The sequence below is a fragment of the Equus caballus genome, chromosome 20 (genome assembly GCF_041296265.1).
Source record: "Equus caballus isolate H_3958 breed thoroughbred chromosome 20, TB-T2T, whole genome shotgun sequence".
NCBI lineage: Eukaryota > Metazoa > Chordata > Mammalia > Perissodactyla > Equidae > Equus > Equus caballus.
Genome location: NC_091703.1, coordinates 37,493,820 through 37,515,110, shown reverse-complemented (window position 1 = coordinate 37,515,110; position 21,291 = coordinate 37,493,820). Strand labels below are relative to the sequence as shown.

Genomic DNA, 21,291 nt, shown 5'->3' with positions numbered 1-21,291 from the left:
TTTCTTCATACACAATTTCTTACTGACACTGGGAAATGCATTCCATGCCCCTAAAGGAACTCTTACCCACAGATGGCAAAGTGTGTGAGTGGCCGAAAGCTCAAGAGTTGTCATTTTCAGCCAATTATGAAAAGCAGGTGACATAACTGCCCTTTAAACCCATTTTGGCATTTCTCTGTGACTCTATTTGTCCCTTCGTTGATCTAGAGAGAAGAAAAGGGTGACCCTCCCCTTTCATAGGGCACTGAGATGAGGCAGCAAGAAGTGGGGCGGTGCCGGGGCCCATTCCAGTCAAAACTGGAGCCCAAGATGGCACCCACTTGGTCCTCCCTTCTCAACCACGCTCTCCCGGTGTCCCCCCCACCCACCCACAACAGTGTGGCACCACCCATGAGTGTGGTTCAAAGGACGCCCAGAATAACTGAGAGGTACACCAGAGGCCAGTGACGAGGTGGAGCAAGGACAGGTGCACAGTCCCCGAGCACCTTTAAGGATCTGATAAATGTGTGCAGGGCTTTTTGCAGGAAGAGAAGGAATGGAACCCACTAAAAGATTTATGGCTGTTATTATTATAAGGCTCCACTGAGACAGGGAGAGGTCAGCAGGACGGCAGGCAGCGTGGCAGCCCTCTGGGAACCCAGCGAGTCTGCCGCACGGGCCCTCACCTCTACTCACTGTGTGGATGTGGTTACTAAGTAGATTTAGACAGTGGAGCTTGTTTTTCTTCTTTTGCCCTTAATAAATCAAGAAGACCAACCACAGGCTGAGCTGCTCATCTTAAAAAAACCCACCACAAAGTGATGAGAAAGGAGGGCATGCAGGGCGGCCGCTGACTTTGCAATATTGCCCTTTTCTTTAAAATACGTGTGCCCATACTCGACAGGCCCAGTCAAAGAACTGCACTGAAGACACACAAAGGCAGACTCCGAGAGGCCCCGCACGGGCCTCAGGGGCAGCTCCCGACACGACGCAGTGGTGGCAAAGAAGCACGGAGGCCTGGCCCTCGTGTGTCGGGGAGACACAAGGGTCAGGGAAGGCAGTATGGAGATGGTGGCATGGAGGAAAGGGAACAGCAACAAGCATATTCACCAAAGCGGGGGAAAGGGCCTCGCGGGGAGAATGCTGATGGAGGGCCGTGGAGGCTCATCAATCCAGGGAGGGCAGGGCTGGTCAGGGAGTTCAGGAGGAAGAGGGGAAGGCCGACACCTGGGAGGAACGATTAACTTCTGAGGTTTTTTCTGATTGACTTTCTCAACCAGATTGTGAGGTTTCTTTCCAGAGGGGGGAGCGGAGGGAGGCACTGATGGGCAAAGATGCTGTAAGTGGGGGCAACTACAGCAAAGTTCTGCTCCACTCAGCAAGACAAGGCCAGGGGCTGCCAGAAGCCACCGTGGAGGCAGACGGTGGACCACACGGGGAAAGGGCACTGCAAACATCATAGGTTCTAGGCTAGCGGGAGGACATCTGGGTTGGTGGCAGAGGGAGGAGAGGCTATGGGTCATTTGGCCCTCGGTGCGTGTAGCAGCAGCAGAGTCCCCAAACACAAGGCAGGCTGACAAAGCCCACACTGGGGACCACCGCTGGGGGTGGCTCTAGTTCATATTTTTAAATCGCCCAGAGATCCATTATGATGAAATAGACCATAACTCTGCAAAATGCTGTAACGTTAACTTTGTTTAAGCATCCGTTTCAAGCCCTCTTAGAATGCACAGGGCCAGTACTGATGCCGAAAGGCTCATTCTTTATATATTGAACCGCACAGCTGCAAGGAGTTGCACAAATGTTACCGACTCATTTGTCATGCAAACAGTGCTTCAGAAAGAAATAAAATACTATTATGTGGTATATGTGTTAGGCAATCACTATATCAAATTCATGGCATTCTGTGCAAACACAGGCGGGGAAAAGGAAAACAACACTTGGTGAGAGAAATCACACCACGTGGGAGCAGCTAAGTCGGGCAAGATGGGAAGGCTAACAACGGAAGCCTGACCATGCCCAGGCTGTAATTTTCCTAGCAACGTGGTCAGTGTTGAATACCCCTGTGGGCAGCAAGTGGCAGGAATGCAAACCACCGGCAGAGGGGCCTTGCCCAGGGAGCCGGGGAGGGGACAGGACGACGGGAGGGGACAAGGTGGGGGCTGGGCAATGGGACTGCAGGGGAGGAGGGGAGCATGTGGAAGAGAACTGAATTCCAGGGGGTTAAATGGAACGGAACCTAAGGCCGGCAATAAACCTGTGGGAAAGGCAGTTGATGAGGGCTGTGGAAGGAATACAAAGAGGGAGAGGGAGGCGGGAGGAAGACCAGGAACCAGGACTCTAGTTCCACTGGCCACCACTCCCCAGCTTCCCTTAGGGGTTTCTCGCTGAGAGCGTTCCTGCCCTGTGAGAGGTTCTCCACAGCAACGAGGCTGCAGAGACACGGGTGAAGTATGCACACTCAGGCGCATGTGCAGGCGCTGTCCTAAGCACCCTACACAAATCGCCTCTGTAATCCTCACAGCAACCCTAGAAGATTTACTGGCCAACAGGCTAGAAATGTTAACTGGATATGATCATACATCTAATGGTGGCAGAGTAGGGATTCGAGCGCACCCAGCCTAAATCCACAAGTGACATAGACTGTGTCTCTGGGTCTTCCCCTACCTATCTCTTGGGCTGGGCTAAGGCTGCGCCCTCGCGGTGGCTGCGATGCCTTCCTCCGCCGCAGGCGCCCCTCGAAGGCCGGCGTCTGTCTGTCCCGGGGCAGGGCCCGCACCCGCCAGCGCTCAGTGGCGGCCGCGACCTGAGGTCTGACTGGTCTCAAGGCAGACCTGGGTCTATCCACGACCCAAAAAACGCCTTCCCTGAGCGCTGAAGGGGTCACCCATCGGGCCCCAAGCACAGAGAGGGGCAAAGGATCCCGTCTTCCCACTCTCGGCAAAGGTTTGTCTTTCACCATTAAGCAATTCATCTATTAAATCAACACTTTATTGAGCGCCTACCACATGCCAGGGACCGCGCGAGGGGCCGAGGATTCAGAGATAAGCACCTCTTGGTCTGACAGACGAGGAGAAGGACTGAGCAAGGAGGGGAAAGAAAAAAGAAACAAGAGACACAAACCTTCGGACCTCCCCAATATGGCAGCCGTGAGGCCGAGTCTGACCTCCTCATCATGGCCGGCCCGCCAAGGCAGACGCAGACCTCCTCAACATGGCGGCCATGACGGACCTTCCCATCATGGCGCAGGGCCCCGCCCGCGCCGCCGCCGCCGCCGCTGCCGGCGGGAGCAGTTCCGGGTGCGGGGAGCGCCGGGGGCGGGCGGGGGCGGCGTCCTGGCCATGGCCGGCCTGTCGGACCTGGAGCTGCGGCGGGAGCTGCAGGCCCTGGGCTTCCAGCCAGGACCCATCACCGACACCACCCGGGACGTCTACCGCAACAAGCTGCGCCGCCTGCGGGGCGAGGCCCGGCTACGCGGCGAGGAGCGGCTGCGGGAGGAGGCCCGGCCGCGGAGCGAGGAGCGGCTGCGGGAGGAGGCCCGGCTGCGCGAGGAGGCGCCGCTGCGCGCCCGGCCCGCCGCGGCTTCTCTGCGGGCGGAGCCCTGGCTCTCGCCGCCGGCCTCGGGCTCGGCCTACGCGACTTCTGGGGTCTACGGCGACCTCGGGGCCTCCGCGGCCTCCTGGTCCGGGAGCCGCGGCCTCGCCTACCCCGCGCGCCCCGCGCCGCTCAGGCGCCGCGCCTCGGTCCGGGGCAGCTCCGAGGAGGACGAGGACGCCCGGCCGCTCAACAGGGCCGCGCCGGGCCTGGGCCCCGGAGTCCGCCGCTGGTGGGCCGCGTCCCCGGCGCCGGCGCGGCCGCCCTCCGCCCTCCTCGGCCCCGACCCGCGCCCGGGCCTGCGGGCGACGCGAGCGGGCGCAGCGGGCGCGGCGCGGGCCCGGCCCGAGGCGGGGCGGCGGCTGGAGCGCTGCCTGTCCCGGCTCCTGTTCTGGGCCAGCCTGGGGCTGCTGCTCGTCTTCCTGGGCATCCTCTGGGTGAAGATGGGCAAGCCCTCGGCGCCGCAGGAGGCGGAGGACAACAGTACGTCCCGGGCCGGCGCAGGGGAGGGCCCCGGGCGCGCGCGTGTCCGCCACCACGACCACCCGTCCTCAGCGCCCTGCTGCACGCTCCCGGGCCTGGGCAGCCGCCTCTTCCCTCCGGACTGGGACTTTCCTTCCTCCAGCTGTGGGAGGAGAGGGCGGAATTCCTGCACCTGCAATAATTTCTGTCTTCACTTTCTCCTGCTCTCATTTCCTGCCCTAGCCCGCCCTACTAACCTCGCTTTCAACCACGTGCAGGAAGCAGTGTCCATTCCTACTCACTTTTACCCCAACCTCTGGTTTTCCCCGTCTAGAGAAAGCCACTCCCCCCTCTAACAGTCCTCTCCCGTTCCTTTTAATTTTTTCTTTTGATCTTGCTCCTTCACATATTAGTGCCCATTTGAAGGCACCCCATGTTTCACTGCCCACAGATGGGATCTGGTTGGGGGCCCAGCTTTGCAGCACCAGAAAGGCCACGGGCTCCACTTCTTTGGACTACAGGGCCCTCATTTGTCAGAAGGAGGTTGTGCTAGCCCTGCTTATGAGACAGGTGTGCAAGAACCTTTTAAAGAGTTTGAACTGATATAAACAGAGGTGTTTATCATTGCGGGCAGCACCCTCCTGAAGTGCTGTCAGGAGAGGGTCCTGTGGGTCAAGGACGTTGCCAGCCCTGCTTCTGTCCACACTTGGTTATGTGATTAGACATGCCAATCAGAGCTTTGCAGGACACAGCATGTTTCCTGAGTTGCTGAGGATTTGTGAGTTTCCGAAAAGGGAACTTTGCCTCTCGGGTAATTCTGGGCTCTGGTCTAACAGGAAACAACACAGAGATCATCTCTTTATCAATTTAAGTATAAAATGACACTGTAGCTCACCAACTTTTAACATTCTTTGCAAAGCATAAATGTGATTCATGCTGTTCCCAGCTTCGAGCCAAGGCCACATCTTTCCATACCTAGCAGGAACAGCCAAAATGCAAGGAAAAGTTAAATTATGTACTAGCTGGTGCAGGAGAAGCATGTTTACGTGTATGAACATGTCTGTGGGCATGGGGATCCCAGACTCGTGCACACACCAAGTAACGTCCTTACTATGAGAGCAGTTTCTCCACCTCTAGAGAAATTAAGCAGCCCCAGGAGTGTCCTGGTACCGTAACTGCACTGGTGACGTGGAACAGTATCCTGTCATACTTACTGCCAAGATGCTTTAAAACAGCAGCTCTTGGGTATATACTGGGATTTACCTGGAGTTCCCCTCTCGTGATGGTATTAATCCCTGTTTAACATACCCTTGTTTACAATTTACAGAGCCATCATGCATGTTGCCTTATTTGAGGCTAACTCCCTGAGTTAATCAGGGAAGTCTTTATTGATCCCATTTCACAGATGAGGAAACAGAGGTTCAGAGTGGTTAAGTGAGTTGCCCTAGAGCCCTTGGCTAATCATATTCACCTGGGATTTAGGACCTAGCTGTCCTAATTCCTAATCCAGGACGGGGAAACCCTTACATTTTACTGCCTGCATTTTAAAACTGCCTCATTTATATGACATCTTTCTAACCTCCACCCTTACGTTGGTAATATTTTACCTGCCCTGAATTTGAGACCAGTCCCTTTTGTACTCTTTTCCTCATGCCACACTTTTAATTTCCTCTGTGTTTCTTTTCTTGGTCTCAGTGAAATTATTGCCAGTGGACTGTGAGAAAAAAACAGATGAGGTGAGTTGGAGTTTCTCTAGCTTTTGTCATTCCTCCCAAGGATGTTAGCCTCCATCAGGAGGTAAACTTCCCCAGAAAAAGATCATAATAGCATCATTTTCAGGAGTCCTTCCCGTAATGTACCAGAAACACATCGTGTTCTGTGATGTTTGTGTCAGACTCAATTGTGGCAGTGAAGGAGTACTTGAAACAGGGAATTGAGCTCCCCAGATCCAACCTTGGGCTCGTTACGGAAGCGCTGCCATCAATCACAGTGTTGGAGACTTTGATTTCTGCCTAAGTCGATCTAGGGGGATGCGGTAGGTTGTGGTTGGAGGACCTCTCAAGCTCCCCGGCTTCAGGAGGAAGGGCTGGCAGTTTTTAAGCATGAGGAGGCCAGGTTCTCGGTTCCACATTCTCCCCTCCAGTAGTACATCTGTGGCTCTGAAAATGCCATGCTGATTTGAAACATCATGGGGGGCAGGGGGGGGATGGCGTTTTAAAAACATCTGAAGTGGAATTAGCCCTCTTAGTCTATAGATTTGTTTTATGAAGCTTTAATGTTCCCTACAAATAATATTTGGGGAAGGCGAGCAGCCCCATTCATTTATGAGTCATGAAGGCAGCATTAGCGAGGAGCTGGCTTGCTGGTACAGGTGGTAGTCTGGGGAAGAGAGGAGGCAGTAAATTTTCAGGTCATAAATCCTACCAGGAGAAGCCTTGTGCTGCCAGAGGGCATGACTTAGTAGTCTAATTATTAAGTGTGCAGTGCCAGGCCTCCCAGAGCCCAGTTCACGTCTCTGGCAGCCTGGGGGCTGGGAGAGAAGTGACACATGGTCAGCTCCATGCCCCTGCATTGACTGGCACCCACGTTCATGAAGGGACATCCTGGTGCAGAGAACTGGTTTTATTTCTCTCTGGCTTCTGCTGTGTCATAGTTGGGGGTGTTTTATCACATTCATTTATTGCATTCATCTACCAAATCTCTTTTCTTCCCGATTGTTTTGTAGAAACAGATTCATAATAAGTTGACTCTGCCTTCCATCATAAAAACCACAGCTGATGCTTAGAGGCAGTGGCCCAGAAACGGAGGCAGTGGCCAGAGGGGAAACTAGAATTTGGAAGACTGAAAATAAAAACAGGAGAAAACAACTTTTCTGTTAGACTCCTCTGCTGATGTTAGTTTTGTTTGTCTTTTAATTAGAAATGGGTTCCCTGGGGTCTTTGTCTTGGTTCTTCCCATGTCTAAATGTGTCAGGCCCACAACTGAATGACAGATTTGCTCCCTGGCCCTCCTCCAAGCTAGACAGGCCCACGCCCCACCTGAGTGAGCCCAGGTCCCACTGGAGCTGTGCTCGCTGGGCATCCTGGGTGCCTGTAACCTCAGCGCACTGGAAGGCAGGGTCTGGCCCTACCATCGCAGGCTCTGTGGAGCTGGGACTTCACAGGCGCCCTTGCCTCCACGGAGGGTGGATGCGGGAACAGGCAGGTCGGGAGGCGCTTTTCTTGGCTCTGGTGAGGTTCTTGCTGGAAGTCCAGCTCCTCGTGTGGCTCCGGCTCACCCAGACCCGACGGGTGTCTGAGTTCAGATACACGTGTTCCTTGCCTCCTCAGCCGACTGCAACACTTGGTGCTTGTCCTTCTGCCTTTGTGCTGCTGAAAACGTGGGGACAGCTGGGGGTGGGTGTGTTGTCTTAATCAGGCCGTCTCGTTGTCTGGTACCTTCTGTCCTCCAGTTTCCTTTACGTGGTATCAGCCCTGCTTTGCTTAATTTGGAACAGTGTTAATTGTTACTGCTTTTTTTTCTAGTTGTGACAGTAATAGATGTTTAGTGTAGAAAATTTGAAAAACGTGCCAAAGAAAAATCACCCATGATTCTGCCACCTAGAGATAATCCCCATTACGTTTTGGGGGCCTTTCCTTCCCATCTTACCTCTCTGTGGATGTTTGTTTACAGCACTGGGATCTCGTGTGTATTCCATTACATTTAACGCTTATTATCACTATTTCCCATACTCTTAAATACTCTTTAAAAAGTAGTTTGGGTGCAGAACTCTACTAGTCGGCATGTGAGTTGTTTCTGAACGTTTGTGGTCATGTGTATAAATCTTGGTTACCTCATTTGGTACCTTGCAAAGGCTTTAGGGTCTTTAGGCACCATAAGGGGCCTCCGAGACTGTTGGAAACCGAGGCAGATGAGGGCAGCTAATGAGCCTGAGAAGGACTTTGGTTCCTTCTGTAGCTGCAGAGGCAGGTCCAGAACCCGGGCCCTCGGCCCAATGACAGCCCACAGGAGGCCCGAGTGTGGGACGTGGGCCTGGAGTCCCCAGCAGCACTCCACCACTTACGAGCTGTGGGATCTTGGTGGCCCGAAGTCTCTAACCCTCAGGCTCCTCATCTGAGAAGTTGGGGTACAGTAAGGATTGCAGCGAGGATTCAGTGCGTGCTCCAGTATCAGCCACTCCCACAGCACCTGGCCCATCGTCCGCTCTCAATGGAGAGCAGCCTTGTTTTTTAATGTTCTAAATCCAGTAAGTCTAGCAAAGTGGCATGAGTTCTGTCACAGGTGCTGGAGGACTAGGTATGCATATATTCCTGTTCCTGTTTTCTCATACAGATGACTTTTTCCCCCTACAGTTTCAATAGTTCTAGAAATTTTCCATTTCTAGGGGAATCCAGTCTCAGATTAAACATTTGCAACAGATAATCCACAAGGCAGACTATCCACAGGCAGACTGTAGACGCTGGACTCTCCAGAAATGGACGGGAGTGACCCTGGGGGAGACAGGATGGCAGTTGCACAGCAGGTGCTTTTCCCTTCGAGGAAGCCAGGCTCCTGCGTTTCCCCCATAGCCACATCACCTCTGCTCCACGCCCCACTCAGTGTCCTTTATTCCAGCAGGAGCCGTGGGGCGGAGGCCGGAGAGCCGCCAGGATGGCAGACGTTTGGTTACTGCGTCTCCTGCGGCCCGGCCTCAGCTTTCGCAGTGTTCCTTTCAGTCAGTTAACCCTGTCCCTGGGCCCACTACTTGCAGAATTTGCTTTTATCTTCTAAAAGCCTGAGGTGTTCCTTGCTGCTTAGTACTGGCAGTGTGTCTGAGGAGGTAAACCAAACAGACAGATCCCCTCCCACCCCCTCCTTGCTGACCGCTTGTCCTGTGCCCTTTCAGTTCTGTCAGGCCAAGCAGAAGGCCGCCCTGCTGGAGCTGCTGCATGAGCTGTACAACTTCCTGGCCGTCCAAGCCGGTGAGTAGGTCCGTGAGGCCAAGATTCCTTGGGAGCAGGTTGTGGGCCACTGTCCTAATGAGTTAGGGCAAGGCTGGCCGGCAGCCCACTGAGACACTCTGTGGTCATCTCCCCAAAGACATACTCAGAAACCGAGTCTCCCTTTCCCCCCCTTCCCCACTCAGACACGAACACATTCGGTTCTCACATCCCCTTTAAGGGTCCCAGGGGTCCTGGCACATGCACAGGCCTTCCACAGATTTGCTCCCTTCTCTGCATGCCCCCTACCTGATGCTTTGAGGGGTCTGTGTTGCATTGGAAGGGGCCAGGCCCCAGATATTCTCAGGGCCTCAGTCTCCTCATCTAACCAAGTAATCTTGGGTCTTTCTTTTCTTTTTTTTTTTTAAAGATTGGCACCTGAACTAACAACTATTGCCAATCTTTTTTTTTTTTTTTTCCTGCTTTATCTCCCCAACCCGCCATACATAGTTGTATATCTTAGTTGCAGGTCATTCTAGTTGTGGCTAGGTCTTTCTTTTCTTTACAAAATGAAAACCAAGTGCTCTGCTGTAGATGAGGCATTCTCAGCACCCTCGTGAAACAGGCCCTGAAAACTCCTCCATCCAGAAGGCTCCCCTACTGTTTTATTTGGTAAATGCGTTCCTTGAGGCCAGAGGTGTCCCCTGCAGTACTGTGTCCTCTCCCACACCTGGCGTCTCGGCAGCTCTCAAAATCACTTGCTGACAACACAGATGAAGGTCCAGGGCTTGTGCCTCACGTTAAATACACTTGACAGGGGAACCAGACGGAGCTGTTCAGTCTTAGGGGATGTCAGAAGGCATCTGCGGGGCCGACCCCTGTCTGAGGTTGTCACTGGGAAGTCACGGTTGGGTGGACTTGTACTGGGCCCCAGTCCTCAAGGCCAGTCTTGTGGGCCTCGGCTCTGCCACCTCCTCCCTCCTGACTGGTGGGAGACTGGGGATGGTCAGGAGGTGTCTGTGAGCTCCTCAGAGGGACAGTAGGAACTGGGGCCCACAGAGTCGTGGTCATCATGAGCACTTCTTTCGGGCCCAGTGCTTGGAATATGAATTCTGGCCTAAGGGTGTTCCAAACCTTAGTGACTCTTGTGGTCCGAGAACCAGCAACCTCAGCATCACTTGGGAGCTTATTGGAAATGCAGAATCTCAGGTTCCATCCCAAACCTTTGAATCAGAATCTGCATTTTAATGAGACCCCCAGGGGATAAAGCTGAGAAGCTTTGCTCTTAAGCTGTGGGTCCTAGTTAACATTTGTCTTCCACCCACCCTCCATGTGGTCCTGGCTTATGCTGTCAGGGAGCCCTGTCCTCTGACTAGACCGGCAGGGGCAGCCCTGAGGGTGCATCTCACTGAGACAGGATGCAGGGGGTTGCCGGCTTTCTGCTAGGCCATGCTCCCTCCCTACACCTCCTGAGGAGATCAGCTACGGGCAGGGCACTGTGCCGGCCTTGGCCTTCGTAGGACATGAGATGACTCAGCCCAGGCTCCTACTGCAGGCTGCTTGTGGTCCAGTAGAAGAGACAGGCCACCTGCCTCCCTGACACTGGGTGATATAAGATGCGATGAACTGAGAATCGAGAGGCCGGAAGTTCCAGGAGGCACGGTGCTTTTTAGCTGGAGCCGTCAGGAAAGCGACAAGAGGGAGGTGGCATGTGTGCCAGGCCCTCAAGCCCCAGCAGGATTGATTGTGTCTATGTGGGGCAAGGTGGGGCCAAAGAGCAGGAAAGTACAGGGTCAGAGATGGAAGCAGTTGGCTTCAGGGGAAGGAGAAGCGGAGGGAAGGGAGTTGGGAAATGAGTTGGGAAATGTCGGTTGGGCCAGGCCCCCAGGCTTGATCCCGCAGGCACAGAGAGGGCCAGGAGGCGCTTGAGCAGGGGAGTGAGTGCGGAGAGCCGGGCGCCAGGAAGGCTAACGCGGCAGCAGCTCGAGTGGGCTAGTGTCCCTGCAGCAGAATCATGTTAGAGCTTTGTTGACCAAACATGGAGGAGACGGGGAGAGGAGGGAAACCAGTCAGGTGGCCGTGGCCCCGGCAGGGCAGTCTGGGTGGGGGCAGGAGGACGGGAGAAACTTGGTCTCAGTGGACCAAGAGGACCAAGATCAACCTTGAAGTTGGTCTTGAGGATCTGGCCGTGTTGGGGGTGGGAGACGGGCTTCAGTTCATTCTCAAGGTTTTTTAACATTACCGTCAGCCACTTCCTCCCCAGCACACAGACAAACACAGACTGGCTATCTGAAGCCCCACGCTGTGCCGGGTCAAGAGCGGTCAGGCCATGTGTGACGGCCCAGGATCTTGTACGTGCACAGCCCCGTGCTGTCCCTGCTTTCAAGGAGCCTAGTGGACCCACGGGAAGGCCTGTGTGCTAGGTGATGCAGAGTGGGCGACAGCGAGCCAGGGGCTGTGGCAGACTGCCAAGTCCAGAGCGATTTGGCCAAACAGGAGACCCCCATGGGCTAGGGGTTCTTCAGAGGAGGTGGTCTGTGGGCTGGGCCTGGAAGGCTGTCAGGACTGAGGGGGATGCTCCCACCTCCACCTTTGGTGGGAGCCAGCTGCCCAGGGTGCTCGGAAGGGAGCTGCCCCCTGGAGCACCACACCGAGGCCCTGCTGCCCAGCACCCAGACACCCCCTTCCTCTTTGGGGCATTCTGGACATGTCTCCCAAGGACCCCTCAAAACAGTGGGCCTGGCATTCCAGGTCACCTGCCTGTGTCACAAGTCGAAATCCCTGCGGTGCCTGTGGCCTCCCTGCCGTTCTTTTTTCCCAGGCTGTGTTTATTTATAGTGCCATTCCAGTACCTTCCAGAGCTATCTGTCTGATCCTTTTAGGGATCAATTGCAAACAGACCTCAGTATTGGGCAGCTTTTTAGTCATTTAATGCAAATTGCCGCACTGCTTTGCAGGTCAGGTTTTAATGATCTGGAATCGATCCAAGCTAAGTGGCTTTTGATCCTACCGCAGAGTGAAGATGCCCCACAGAAGCTGGAGCTGCCGGGCTGCATGCTCCCCATCAGCGCTGATGGCTTGATTCTGCTGCATTTTTTAGTCCATTTCAGAGTCATTTTTTTTCACCTCTTCTCTGTGTGTGAATGTGTGTTTTCTCCTCCTAGGTAATTTTGAATGTGGAAATCCAGAGAAGCTAAAAAGCAAATGCATCCCTGTAATGGAGGCGCAGGAACATGTAGCAGTAAGTAGGCTGCGTCGTCTCCACTCCCGGAGGTCCTGGGGCTTTTGTATTGATCGTTCAAGCCCGGCAGTGTTTCTGAGTTTGCTGTTTGGCATTTTTTCTTTCTTTTTTTTTTTTTTTAACTTAGTTGAGAGTTAGGCTCCCTTGAGTTAAGGCAGCAGTCGGTGACTGGGCCCAAGGTGAGCTTGAGCGTGAGCCAGGACTGCTGTGTGGACGGGCAGCTCACCACCGACCTCCTGCTCTTTGAGCAGCTGGTGTGGCCGCGGCAGGTCCCCTTTCTTTGAGTGGCCCTGTCACTTACTCCTCCTTTGGTTCACTTTTCTCCCCTTCTCAGCAGCTTTAAGGACACACATTTACCCTGTCTGTCCTCTCCCCTTACGGTGACCGTGTAGATTGCTCAGGTGCATTTGATTTTCCGTGTGGCCTCAGGATGATAGGATTATGGATCTGTGGAGCTGGCGGAAACCTTAGGGGTGCCTAGGCCAATTTTCATTTCACAGACGAGGAAACTGAGGCCCAGAGAGGGGCAGGGACTTGCTCAAGGCTGCATAGCTGGGACTGGCCACCAGGCCCCCAACCCCCACACTTTTTTTCATTTTACCCAAGATGAGCTGCCAGCTCTCCTGCCTGATGCTTTAGTCCTTGAGAAAATTATATCCTTTTGGCTGTCTCAGACCTGCATTGTTTTCCTGTGTGTGCTTCCACATCGCTTCCTCCCGTTACAGCCTCTTCCTTGGCTCTCGTCAGCCCCAGATTTCCTTCCTGCCAGTTTGCTGGGCATTCAGCGGAACAGGGCTTTGAGGCATGCATAGGACACGGCAAGGGCTTCCTTAATCCAGCAGCAGAGTAATGTTGCTCCACAGCTTCGCCCAGACGCAGAACTAATCCTCTCCCGCCCCCTCCCACAGAATGTGACTGGCAGCTCTTCCACCAAGTTTGAAGCCGCACTGACCTGGATACTGAGCAGTAACAAGGACGTGGGCATCTGGTGAGTGTGGGCTGGCCATCACGAGGTGGCGGCACAGCTGTGGGCACCTGCGGCCACTGTCCTGACCCTTCAGCTGACTCTTGTGCTCCAACAGAGGTGTCGCGGGTCTGAAGTTAGAGGGCGGGTCTTCCAGCTGAGTTGCTGTGGGCTAGGCTTGAAGCTGGGCAGCCTTAGGAATGCGATAGAAGGAGCAGTTTCAAGATGAGACACAGAATCCAGATGTCAGCATGCTAGCCTTGTGTCAAGTAACTCAGTCTGTGCCCTTTTAGTTCACTGGCCCCGCACAGTTGGCTGGAGAAGGCATTTTTCTGCACTTCTTTTCCTTGGGTGCGAGGTTTCATTTGTAGACGAAATGATTCTGTATGTTGGTTTCACACAGTATGGAGATTGCAAAAGGAAAGACTGGATTTTATTCTGACCGGGCAGTCCACCTCCTTTCTCTCTGGGGAGCACTGTTGGCAGAGATAGCGAGCCCTTTCACCCTGCTGAAAGGCCCCACCTGGCTGCTCAGGGGGTGGGGGATGCGCCAGCCAGTGGGGGACAAGCCTGAGAAGTCCCCCTGCTGCAAAAGCACTCGCCTCGGCACCCGCTCCCACCTCCCAGGCTTTGTCAGGTCTCTGGTCAGGTTACGGCTCCTGATATTAGAACACTCTGGGGTTTTGTTCTCTGCCTCCCTAATCCACCCAAATTACTAATTCCATCATCAGTGCATCCAGCAGGGGCCCCTGGGCGCTCAGCCTAGAGCTTGATAACTGGATGCATGGCATGATTAAAATTCGTTGGCTGAAAAAAAAGAAAGCTTCCCTGAGTGGCTGAGCGATTTTCCCTTGTGTTGGAAAAGGCGGAGGAGAGTGCGGATTTTCTCCTCGGCAGCACTCGCTCGCCAAGGCTGCTGACGCAGAAGAGTGATGACAGCCGCCTTTTCACACTGGGGAAGGCAGCCTGGAGGGGGCTGAGCCCAGCTCAGATGATCAGTGTTAAAAGGGGGTCGTGAGAAATCAGGACACTTCAGGTACCAGCCTTTCCGGTGTGCGGGCCAGAGCATGATGCTGTCACCTAGCTGGAAGAAGGAGCAGGTGTCGGCGTCCCTGCGGGTCCTGACACGTCCTCACCCCGGGCAGGGTGGAGGCGCTGTGGCTAGGGTCTGCACGGGGAGCCTGGCCATTTTCATTCCCCTGAGCCTCGCGGCGCCCCATGATGTCTACACTTAAACAGCTTATGTGCGTCCTCGTCGCCGAGGACAAGCACACCCTCCCAGACTCTGCCTTTTCAGTTCTTGCCATGCAGCGCGAAGCCAGCGATTCAGTAAACATTTCCATTTCTCTGTGCTGGGAGGTGGGAATCCAATTTACAGTTTAATCTTCCACACGCTGAGAGGGGCTGTCAAAGACCCGACAGAGGGGGACGTCACTTTAGCGGTAGGGGTTCAAGCCTGCTGCCGTCTTTAAAGCTTTATTCTTTCTAAGTAGCCAACGTGGGAAATTTCTGGGCAGAGTGCTATCAGGATACCAAGTCTATTTTATAAGTAAGGAGAGGGCTCGAGGCCCCTCCTTCCTTCTCCTTCTGCTTGAAGTGGAGCATATACGGCGGCTCCTCGGAGCTTTTGAACATGTTTACAATCCTGTGTCCTGTCTCAGGTTGAAAGGGGAAGACCCGTCAGAGTTGGTGACAACGGTAGACAAGGTGGTCTGCCTGGAGTCCGCCCGCCCCCGCATGGGTGTTGGCTGCCGCCTGAGCCGCGCCCTGCTCACCGCCGTCACCAACGTGCTCATCTTCTTCTGGTGTAAGTCCTCGGCCACCCTGCTCACCCCTTCCCCTCACCGGGGCTGCTCGCACTGAGCCCCTCCTGGGAGCCCCGCTCAGCTGCGCTCCTAGACACGAGTGATGGGTTAGAGAAAGCCAGGCCCGGAGAGTTCATTCCTGTCCGGTGCGCCTGAGGTCTGTCTACTAAAACAGAGGAGATGAACAAGTCAGCCTCTGCCCTGGGTCGTCTTTACCTTTGGAGATGGGAGGTGGGAGCGTGAGGATAACTAGAAAGTGTCCTTGACTCAGGGCAGGGACTGTCAGCGTCCCTCAGAGGGAGGCCGCCTGGGCTGGAGCCGAGCACCGTCCCTCCCGGGACCCAGAGTGCAGGCTGTGCCAAGTGGGGAGCACAGCAGGAGCTTGGCCTGATTCTACTCCTTGAACAATGTAAACATCCCCTGGGAAGCCACAGATACCTGAGGAAAGCAGGAAGGGCCCAGGGCTGAGCTGAGGACGAGAGCACAGGTCTTGTCTCCCAACAGCAGGGGCTGCCTTTGAGAAGAGAGCTGGGGTGTCTGTGAAGGCGAGAGGCCGAGTCACAGACACCGCTGGCTCTGCAGAGATAGCCGAGTTACAAATCACAGGCCATCTGGGCGTGCACACAGTCCCTCACCCACGCCATCAGGCGCAGACATCATTATCGGCAGCAGCATCTCGGAATACAAAGGGCTCCGGCATGTATATATGTATGAACGCCGTGTTCTGGTTCACGAGGGACGAGATGAAAGCCCTGCAGTGAGGCTGGGAGGAGCCGAGATCTGGGCAGCTGGGGATGCTCTGTGGTGACAGCCGCGGGAGGAAGATGATCACTTAATAGTCTGTCCTCCCTCCGCGTGCCCGTGTCCTTTGTTTCCTGCACCCCAGCCCGGGACCCGCCACATAGTAGGTACTCAGAACACGTTGGCAGCTCACCTACAGCCTCCAGCACAGCAACTCACCTCAGTGAAAGCCAGTGAGCGCCTGATCGGCTGAAGGCGACGCAAGGGATTAACCGTGCTTTCTTCCCTCACAGGCTTGGCTTTTTTGTGGGGGCTCCTTATCCTCCTGAAATACCGGTGGCGGAAGTTGGAAGAGGAGGAGCAGGCCATGTATGAGATGGTGAAGAAGATTATAGGTGCGTGGTCCCGGGTGAAAGGGCTGCTGGCCCCCGCCAGGAGGTCCTCACCCTAAACAGTGCCCTCCATCTTGCAGACGTGGTCCAGGACCATTACGTGGACTGGGAGCAGGACATGGAGCGCTACCCGTACGTGGGCATCCTGCACGTGCGTGACACCCTGATCCCTCCACAGAGCCGGTAAGTCCTGGGTCTGACTCCGCTGAGTGCCCCGCTGAAGGAGACCCAGAGCCTCGCATCCGTCACGGGGGCTGGGGGCCAGCTCAACCCCAGCATCACGGGTCGGGACATCCTCCACACCTCCTGGCTCCTCCAGCGATCTGCTCTTCCTGGCGGAATGCACAGACCAGGGGGTGTGGAAGTGTGGCCCCCCTCCTCTGTACAGGCGCAGCGCTGTTAGTGTTCATCCTCAAGAGGGTGCTTTGGGCAGCGAGTACCAGACCCCCTCCCCCAGGGGCTCAGGCAGGGAAGGACCTGACGAGTTCCCATGAGAAGAAGTCGGGAGTCCTGTGGGCTCCAAGCACAGCAAGTCAGGTCTCTGGTTTCATTTTTCTGTGATTCTCGTGGTCCTGCCCTCCATGGGTGTTGTTAGGTGGCTAGAGTTCCCTGTAGTCACAAGGTGGTGGCCAGCAGCTGGAGCAATGTCTGCCTTGTCACAGCCAGCAGGGCAGAGGTGGACTTCCTGTTGCTCTCATGAGCAAAAGAAGACATTTCAGGGACACACTGCTTGAGGCTCTGCTGGCCAGAACTGGTTACTTATCTATTCTCGAATCAGCCACTGGCAAGAAGGAGGAGATTGTTTCTCAAACATTTGAACCATGACCCACAGTCGGAAACCTATGTTACCTAAAATATCATGGTCCAGTTCTCACACACATGTGGACACACACACGTACATGTAGGTGAAATCAGTTTCACAGCAGCAAATGGCGTCGGCTTCCTGGGCGCACAGCTGCATGGGAAGGGGTGGCAGGCCATTGTCACGCACAATTCCAGCACCACCTTCCACACGGGCTGCAGATGCTAGATGGATCCCTGACAAAACCAGGGGTGAGGTAGAGCCAGGAGGCAGCCAGCAAGGCCCCCCGGTCCAGCTCAGCTTGCGGGCCCTCCACTGCAGATTCTGCTGCAGTCTCCGGCTGGACGCCGTCATCTCGCCGATGACGCTAAGCACTCACACTTGCTGTGTGCTGGCTAGGAGCCCTCTACAGTACAGACGCACTCGCTCCTCACCATGGCCCTAGGAGGTGAGAACAGGGGGTACCCCATTTTACAGATGAGGAAACTGAGGCACAGGAGGATAAGGAACTTGCTCAGAGGCCCAAGGCTGGTGGCATTCCTGTGCTCTCATTGCCAGGCTCTGCAGTCGAGGTCACCCCTTTCTGTGCAACACAAGAGGAACTGGAAGAATAGAACGTTTAAGGGCCCCTTTTAAATGTGAAGATGCTTAATGTTCATACCCACTGTACCCCCTGGAAGGTGGTAGGCAGGAAGCTTAGAGAGAGCAGACTGACTGTGGTGTGTGGCTTGTGCTTGCTGCCGGTCCCCAGTGTGAGGCAGCCACATGGCCCTCCAGTCCCCAGGGGAGGCCACTTGGTGTATTCAGACTCGCACCTGATTCCTGGCCCTGCCTGGAGTCGCCATGTGATCCAGGTAACGACCTCTATGAGCCACAGTTTCCTCCTCCATAAAACAGAGGGAACCCCATGCCTTGCGGAGGGAGGTGGGGACGAGAGGCTGCCGTGATTCATTCACTCAATACATGCCCTGTACACCGGCTCCGGGGGACAGTGGGGAGTGGAAGAAGCAAAGATCCCTGCCCTGCGGGAGCACTGCTTCCAGGGAAGGAGGGGGGTGACAAGATAGGTGAGGAAAATGTGTGCTGTTAGGTAGCGGCAGGTCCTGAGGAAAAGGGGAGCAGGAGTGTGGGGGAGATGGCCCCCACTCCCTAGGTCAGTGCCTGGCCCGTGAGCCCCCATCAAAGGGCAGCCGTCACCACTTGGGCTTGAATTACATGCACCACATGTGCTCCCTTGAGTCAGAGAAGGAAGTGGCGTTATAGCCTGTCTCGGGCCTGAGCCAGAGGGCCTCAGCCCCTGTCTGCAGCAGGCGGCCACCCTGCAGGTCCGAGCCCCCGTCTGTGAGCCCCAGAGGCTCATGCCCCATTAGCCCTCAGCCCCTTGATCATCTCCCAAGCCCCCCGCCAGTGCAGCCAAGCTCTCGACGCGTGAGGAGACCCCAGCCCCCATGGGCCCCGGGAGGGTTCATTTGGCTCTGCCCCTTGGACCCGGGCCTGCTCCTGAGAGGCTGAGGGAGCTCTCAGGAGCTTGCTGAGTGAGGAAAGCAGGGGGCTGATGGGAGCAGCTCACTCGGCAGGCTTGTCGTCACCTGTTAACGGGCAGCCTGGGAAGGAGGGGCAGGGGTGGCACCCTGGCCCCCACATAGTGCTGGCTGCCTCCCCTCGGAACCCCATGTGAGGGGCTCAGTCCCCAGGGCATGTGGGACCTTCGCCTGACCAGCCAAGTGGGGGCTGCTGCCAGCTGTGGGGTTTGGCTGGTGACAGGACCTGACCCCTGGGGAAGAAAACCCCGACACCCCACTTTGCCTCCTTACAGGCCCCCTCGGGAGCTTCCTTCCACATGTCCTCCCGGGGTGAACCTTGCTGCTCCCCCACACACTCGCCTTCACCCTCCCCTTGGGGGTCACGGGGGTGGTCTGCAGTGCTGACCAAAGGCAGGAGCTCATCAGAGGGAGAACACCAGAGCCACCCTCCCCGACTGCCCTGGAATCTTCCTGTCTAGTCTGAAAGGGTGGGGCGAGGAAATAGGGGCTGTCCAAGGGGGTGCAAGGCCCAGGGGACCCAGCAGAGCAGGGAGTGTGCACACTGGCCCAAGGCCTGAGGCTGGCCCGCCAGGAGGTGGCTGTGGGTCCAAGAGCAGCTCCACCGTCTCGGCCTCCCCGATTGGATGCTTGGTTGGATGCTTAGCTCATCCACATCCCCTGAAGTGCCGTGGAGTTCTCAGCAGCCCAGTGGCCACTCTTTAATTAGCCCACATGAGGCATTAAAATGCATCCAGCCCAGCGGTGGGGCGGCCTGGCCCGGTCTGCCGCAGTAACAGGCCCCAACAAGAGTGGGCACAGCATGGTCCCCTCCCTTTGGACACCTGGGGATGCCCCAAACCCCTCCAGCCCCTTTCAGCTCCCTTTAGTTGAGTGCTTTTGGAGCAGACAAGGTTGAGGAATTATTTCTCTGTGGCCCAAGAAATTTCTCTCCTCTGCAGGGGTCCCGTTAGTACCTGCCGGTTTCTCCCGCAGCCAAGTCTGCGCGGCCTCTCGGAGCTCGGTCCCTTTGTGCGCTGGGCCTGCAGACCCGCTGAACTCTCGGGAGGGCAGGGCGGCCGGGGACGGATCGCCGGCTGAGCCTGGCCTCTCTCATTGCAGGAGGCGCATGAAGCGGGTCTGGGACCGGGCCGTGGAGTTCCTGGCCTCCAACGAATCCCGCATCCAGACGGAGTCCCACCGCGTGGCGGGAGAGGACATGCTGGTGTGGAGATGGACTAAGCCCTCTTCCTTCTCCGACTCGGAGCGCTAACCGGCGCGGCCTCCTCCCAGCCAGCCCGGGCGGGCCTGAGAGGGCGCGCCCGCCGGGCGGAATTCCGCTGCCTCGACGCCGCCCGCCCGCCCGCCGGGGCCGCAGCGGCTCTGGACTCCTCGGACGGGGCGCCGTTCGAAGGGCGGGCTTCGGTGAAGGGCGGAGGGGAGAGGCCGGGGCCGGCGGGCTCGCGTGTCCTCCGCTTGGTCCGACCCTCTCTGCCCGTTTTGCGGGCAGAAAAGGGAGAAGGGTTTGCTTTTCATGACTGGAAGAGGTGAAAGAGCAGTGGCTGAGTGCCCGCAGAGCACGCGTGCCGCAGGGTGGGCTGCAGCTGCCCCCGCGGCTGAGGCTCGGCGGTGCGGTGGGCGTCGCACCTGTGGGAGGTGGGTCGGGACGGCGGGCTGGGGGAGCAGCTTGGTCCATGTGCCTTCAGGGGGTGTTACCTGGGAGCTCGAGGGTGAGGGCAGAAAGCCCGTCCTCCAGCTGGATTGGGCCTCTTCTATCCTGAAGGGGGAAGGTGCTAGAACTTAGAACAAGTACTGTAGAACTATCCAGAAACGCCGGGCCCTGCGGTCAGGAGCGGTGAGCTGCTGTGTGGCCTGTGGGAGGACCCTGGAGGGGCACAGGGCCCGAGAGCAGAGAGGGCCGGGGCTGCCAGCGTCCCTGCGGCCCGTCCGAGGCAGCCCGGGGCGCGCCTCTGCAGTGGTGCTTCGCACGGCAGCGGCCGGTCCAGGCCAGCCCTGCGGCCGCAGCCCTGCGTCAGGCCGAGGCGCCGATTCCAGGAGCTCGGGTGTCCCGCTCTTGTGGCGCGGGGAGGGCACCGTGTTTACGGCGGCGGCAGCCTCCCCGCCCGGGCAGTCCAACCAGAACTTCCAGCGCAGCGTCGCGGGGAGCGCGGAGGCCCTCTGCCCTCTGCTGGCCGCCGGGAGCGCGCCCGCGCCGCCGCAGCGCTGCCTCGGGGCCCCCGCCCGCGCGTGGCCCGGTGTCGGAGGCGGTCTCCGGAAGCGCCCCGGCTGGGGGCCTTCTTAGTTAAGTGCAGGCGCCTCTCCAGCAGAGCCCCATTCCCGCGTGTTCTCTGCAGGCCCGAGGGTGAGCGGAGGAGACGCCACAGCTGCGCCGAAGGCGTTTGCCACCCCTTTCTGTCTTATTGGTGTTTTTGGTTTCCTTAATAAAGCTCCGGTCTCCCTCTTTTGAGCAATACTCTCTCATTTCCTCTGATGCCTGGATGATCGGCGGGGCTGGAATCAGCGCCAGCCCCGTGGCAAGGAAACGGTCTCATAATCAGGCTCCAGCCGGAAGAAGAAGAAACTGCAACAGGCTTCGGCATCGTGGCTGAGACTGTTGGAGAAATAAACTGTTTATTAAAAATGGATGTGTTTCTCAGCCGTGGTTCTTTCCTTTTCCCCCCAAAGCGATGTATGAGGAACGGCGGTGTGCGGAGTTATTAAGCACTGGCTCTGGGAGGGGTCAGCTGAACAGAAGGCAGGGCGGCTGAGCAGGGGCTCCGGCGGGGCCTTCTCCGCACACCCGCCTTCCTGCCTCTGGGCCGCAGCCTCTTAGCGGCGGGGTCCTGAGGCAGACTGCGTACCCTCTCAGAGC

General features: G+C 56.6%; 1 protein-coding gene across 1 annotated transcript; it reads left to right on the top strand.

The window, feature by feature from the left end:
- The first annotated feature begins 3,275 nt into the window (after nucleotides 1-3,275).
- LEMD2 (LEM domain nuclear envelope protein 2) lies at nucleotides 3,276-21,062 on the top strand. Its single transcript, XM_023624736.2, has 9 exons — nucleotides 3,276-4,056; nucleotides 5,731-5,771; nucleotides 8,921-8,996; nucleotides 12,119-12,195; nucleotides 13,104-13,183; nucleotides 14,821-14,966; nucleotides 15,999-16,100; nucleotides 16,178-16,280; nucleotides 19,542-21,062. Exons 1-9 carry the CDS (start codon nucleotides 3,321-3,323, stop codon nucleotides 19,690-19,692), a joined length of 1,512 nt encoding a protein of 503 aa, XP_023480504.2. The 5' UTR covers nucleotides 3,276-3,320; the 3' UTR covers nucleotides 19,693-21,062.
- Nucleotides 21,063-21,291: the final 229 nt, after the last annotated feature.

What these genes read in the sequence shown, in the direction of transcription:
- LEMD2 (XM_023624736.2), top strand. Translation starts at nt 3,321, where the DNA reads ATGGCCGGCCTGTCGGACCTGGAGCTGCGGCGGGAGCTGCAGGCCCTG. An exon ending in AGGCGCAGGAACATGTAGCA is followed by an intron (nt 12,196 to 13,103) that starts GTAAGTAGGCTG and finishes CCCCTCCCACAG; the next exon opens with AATGTGACTGGCAGCTCTTC. An exon ending in CGTGCTCATCTTCTTCTGGT is followed by an intron (nt 14,967 to 15,998) that starts GTAAGTCCTCGG and finishes CTTCCCTCACAG; the next exon opens with GCTTGGCTTTTTTGTGGGGG.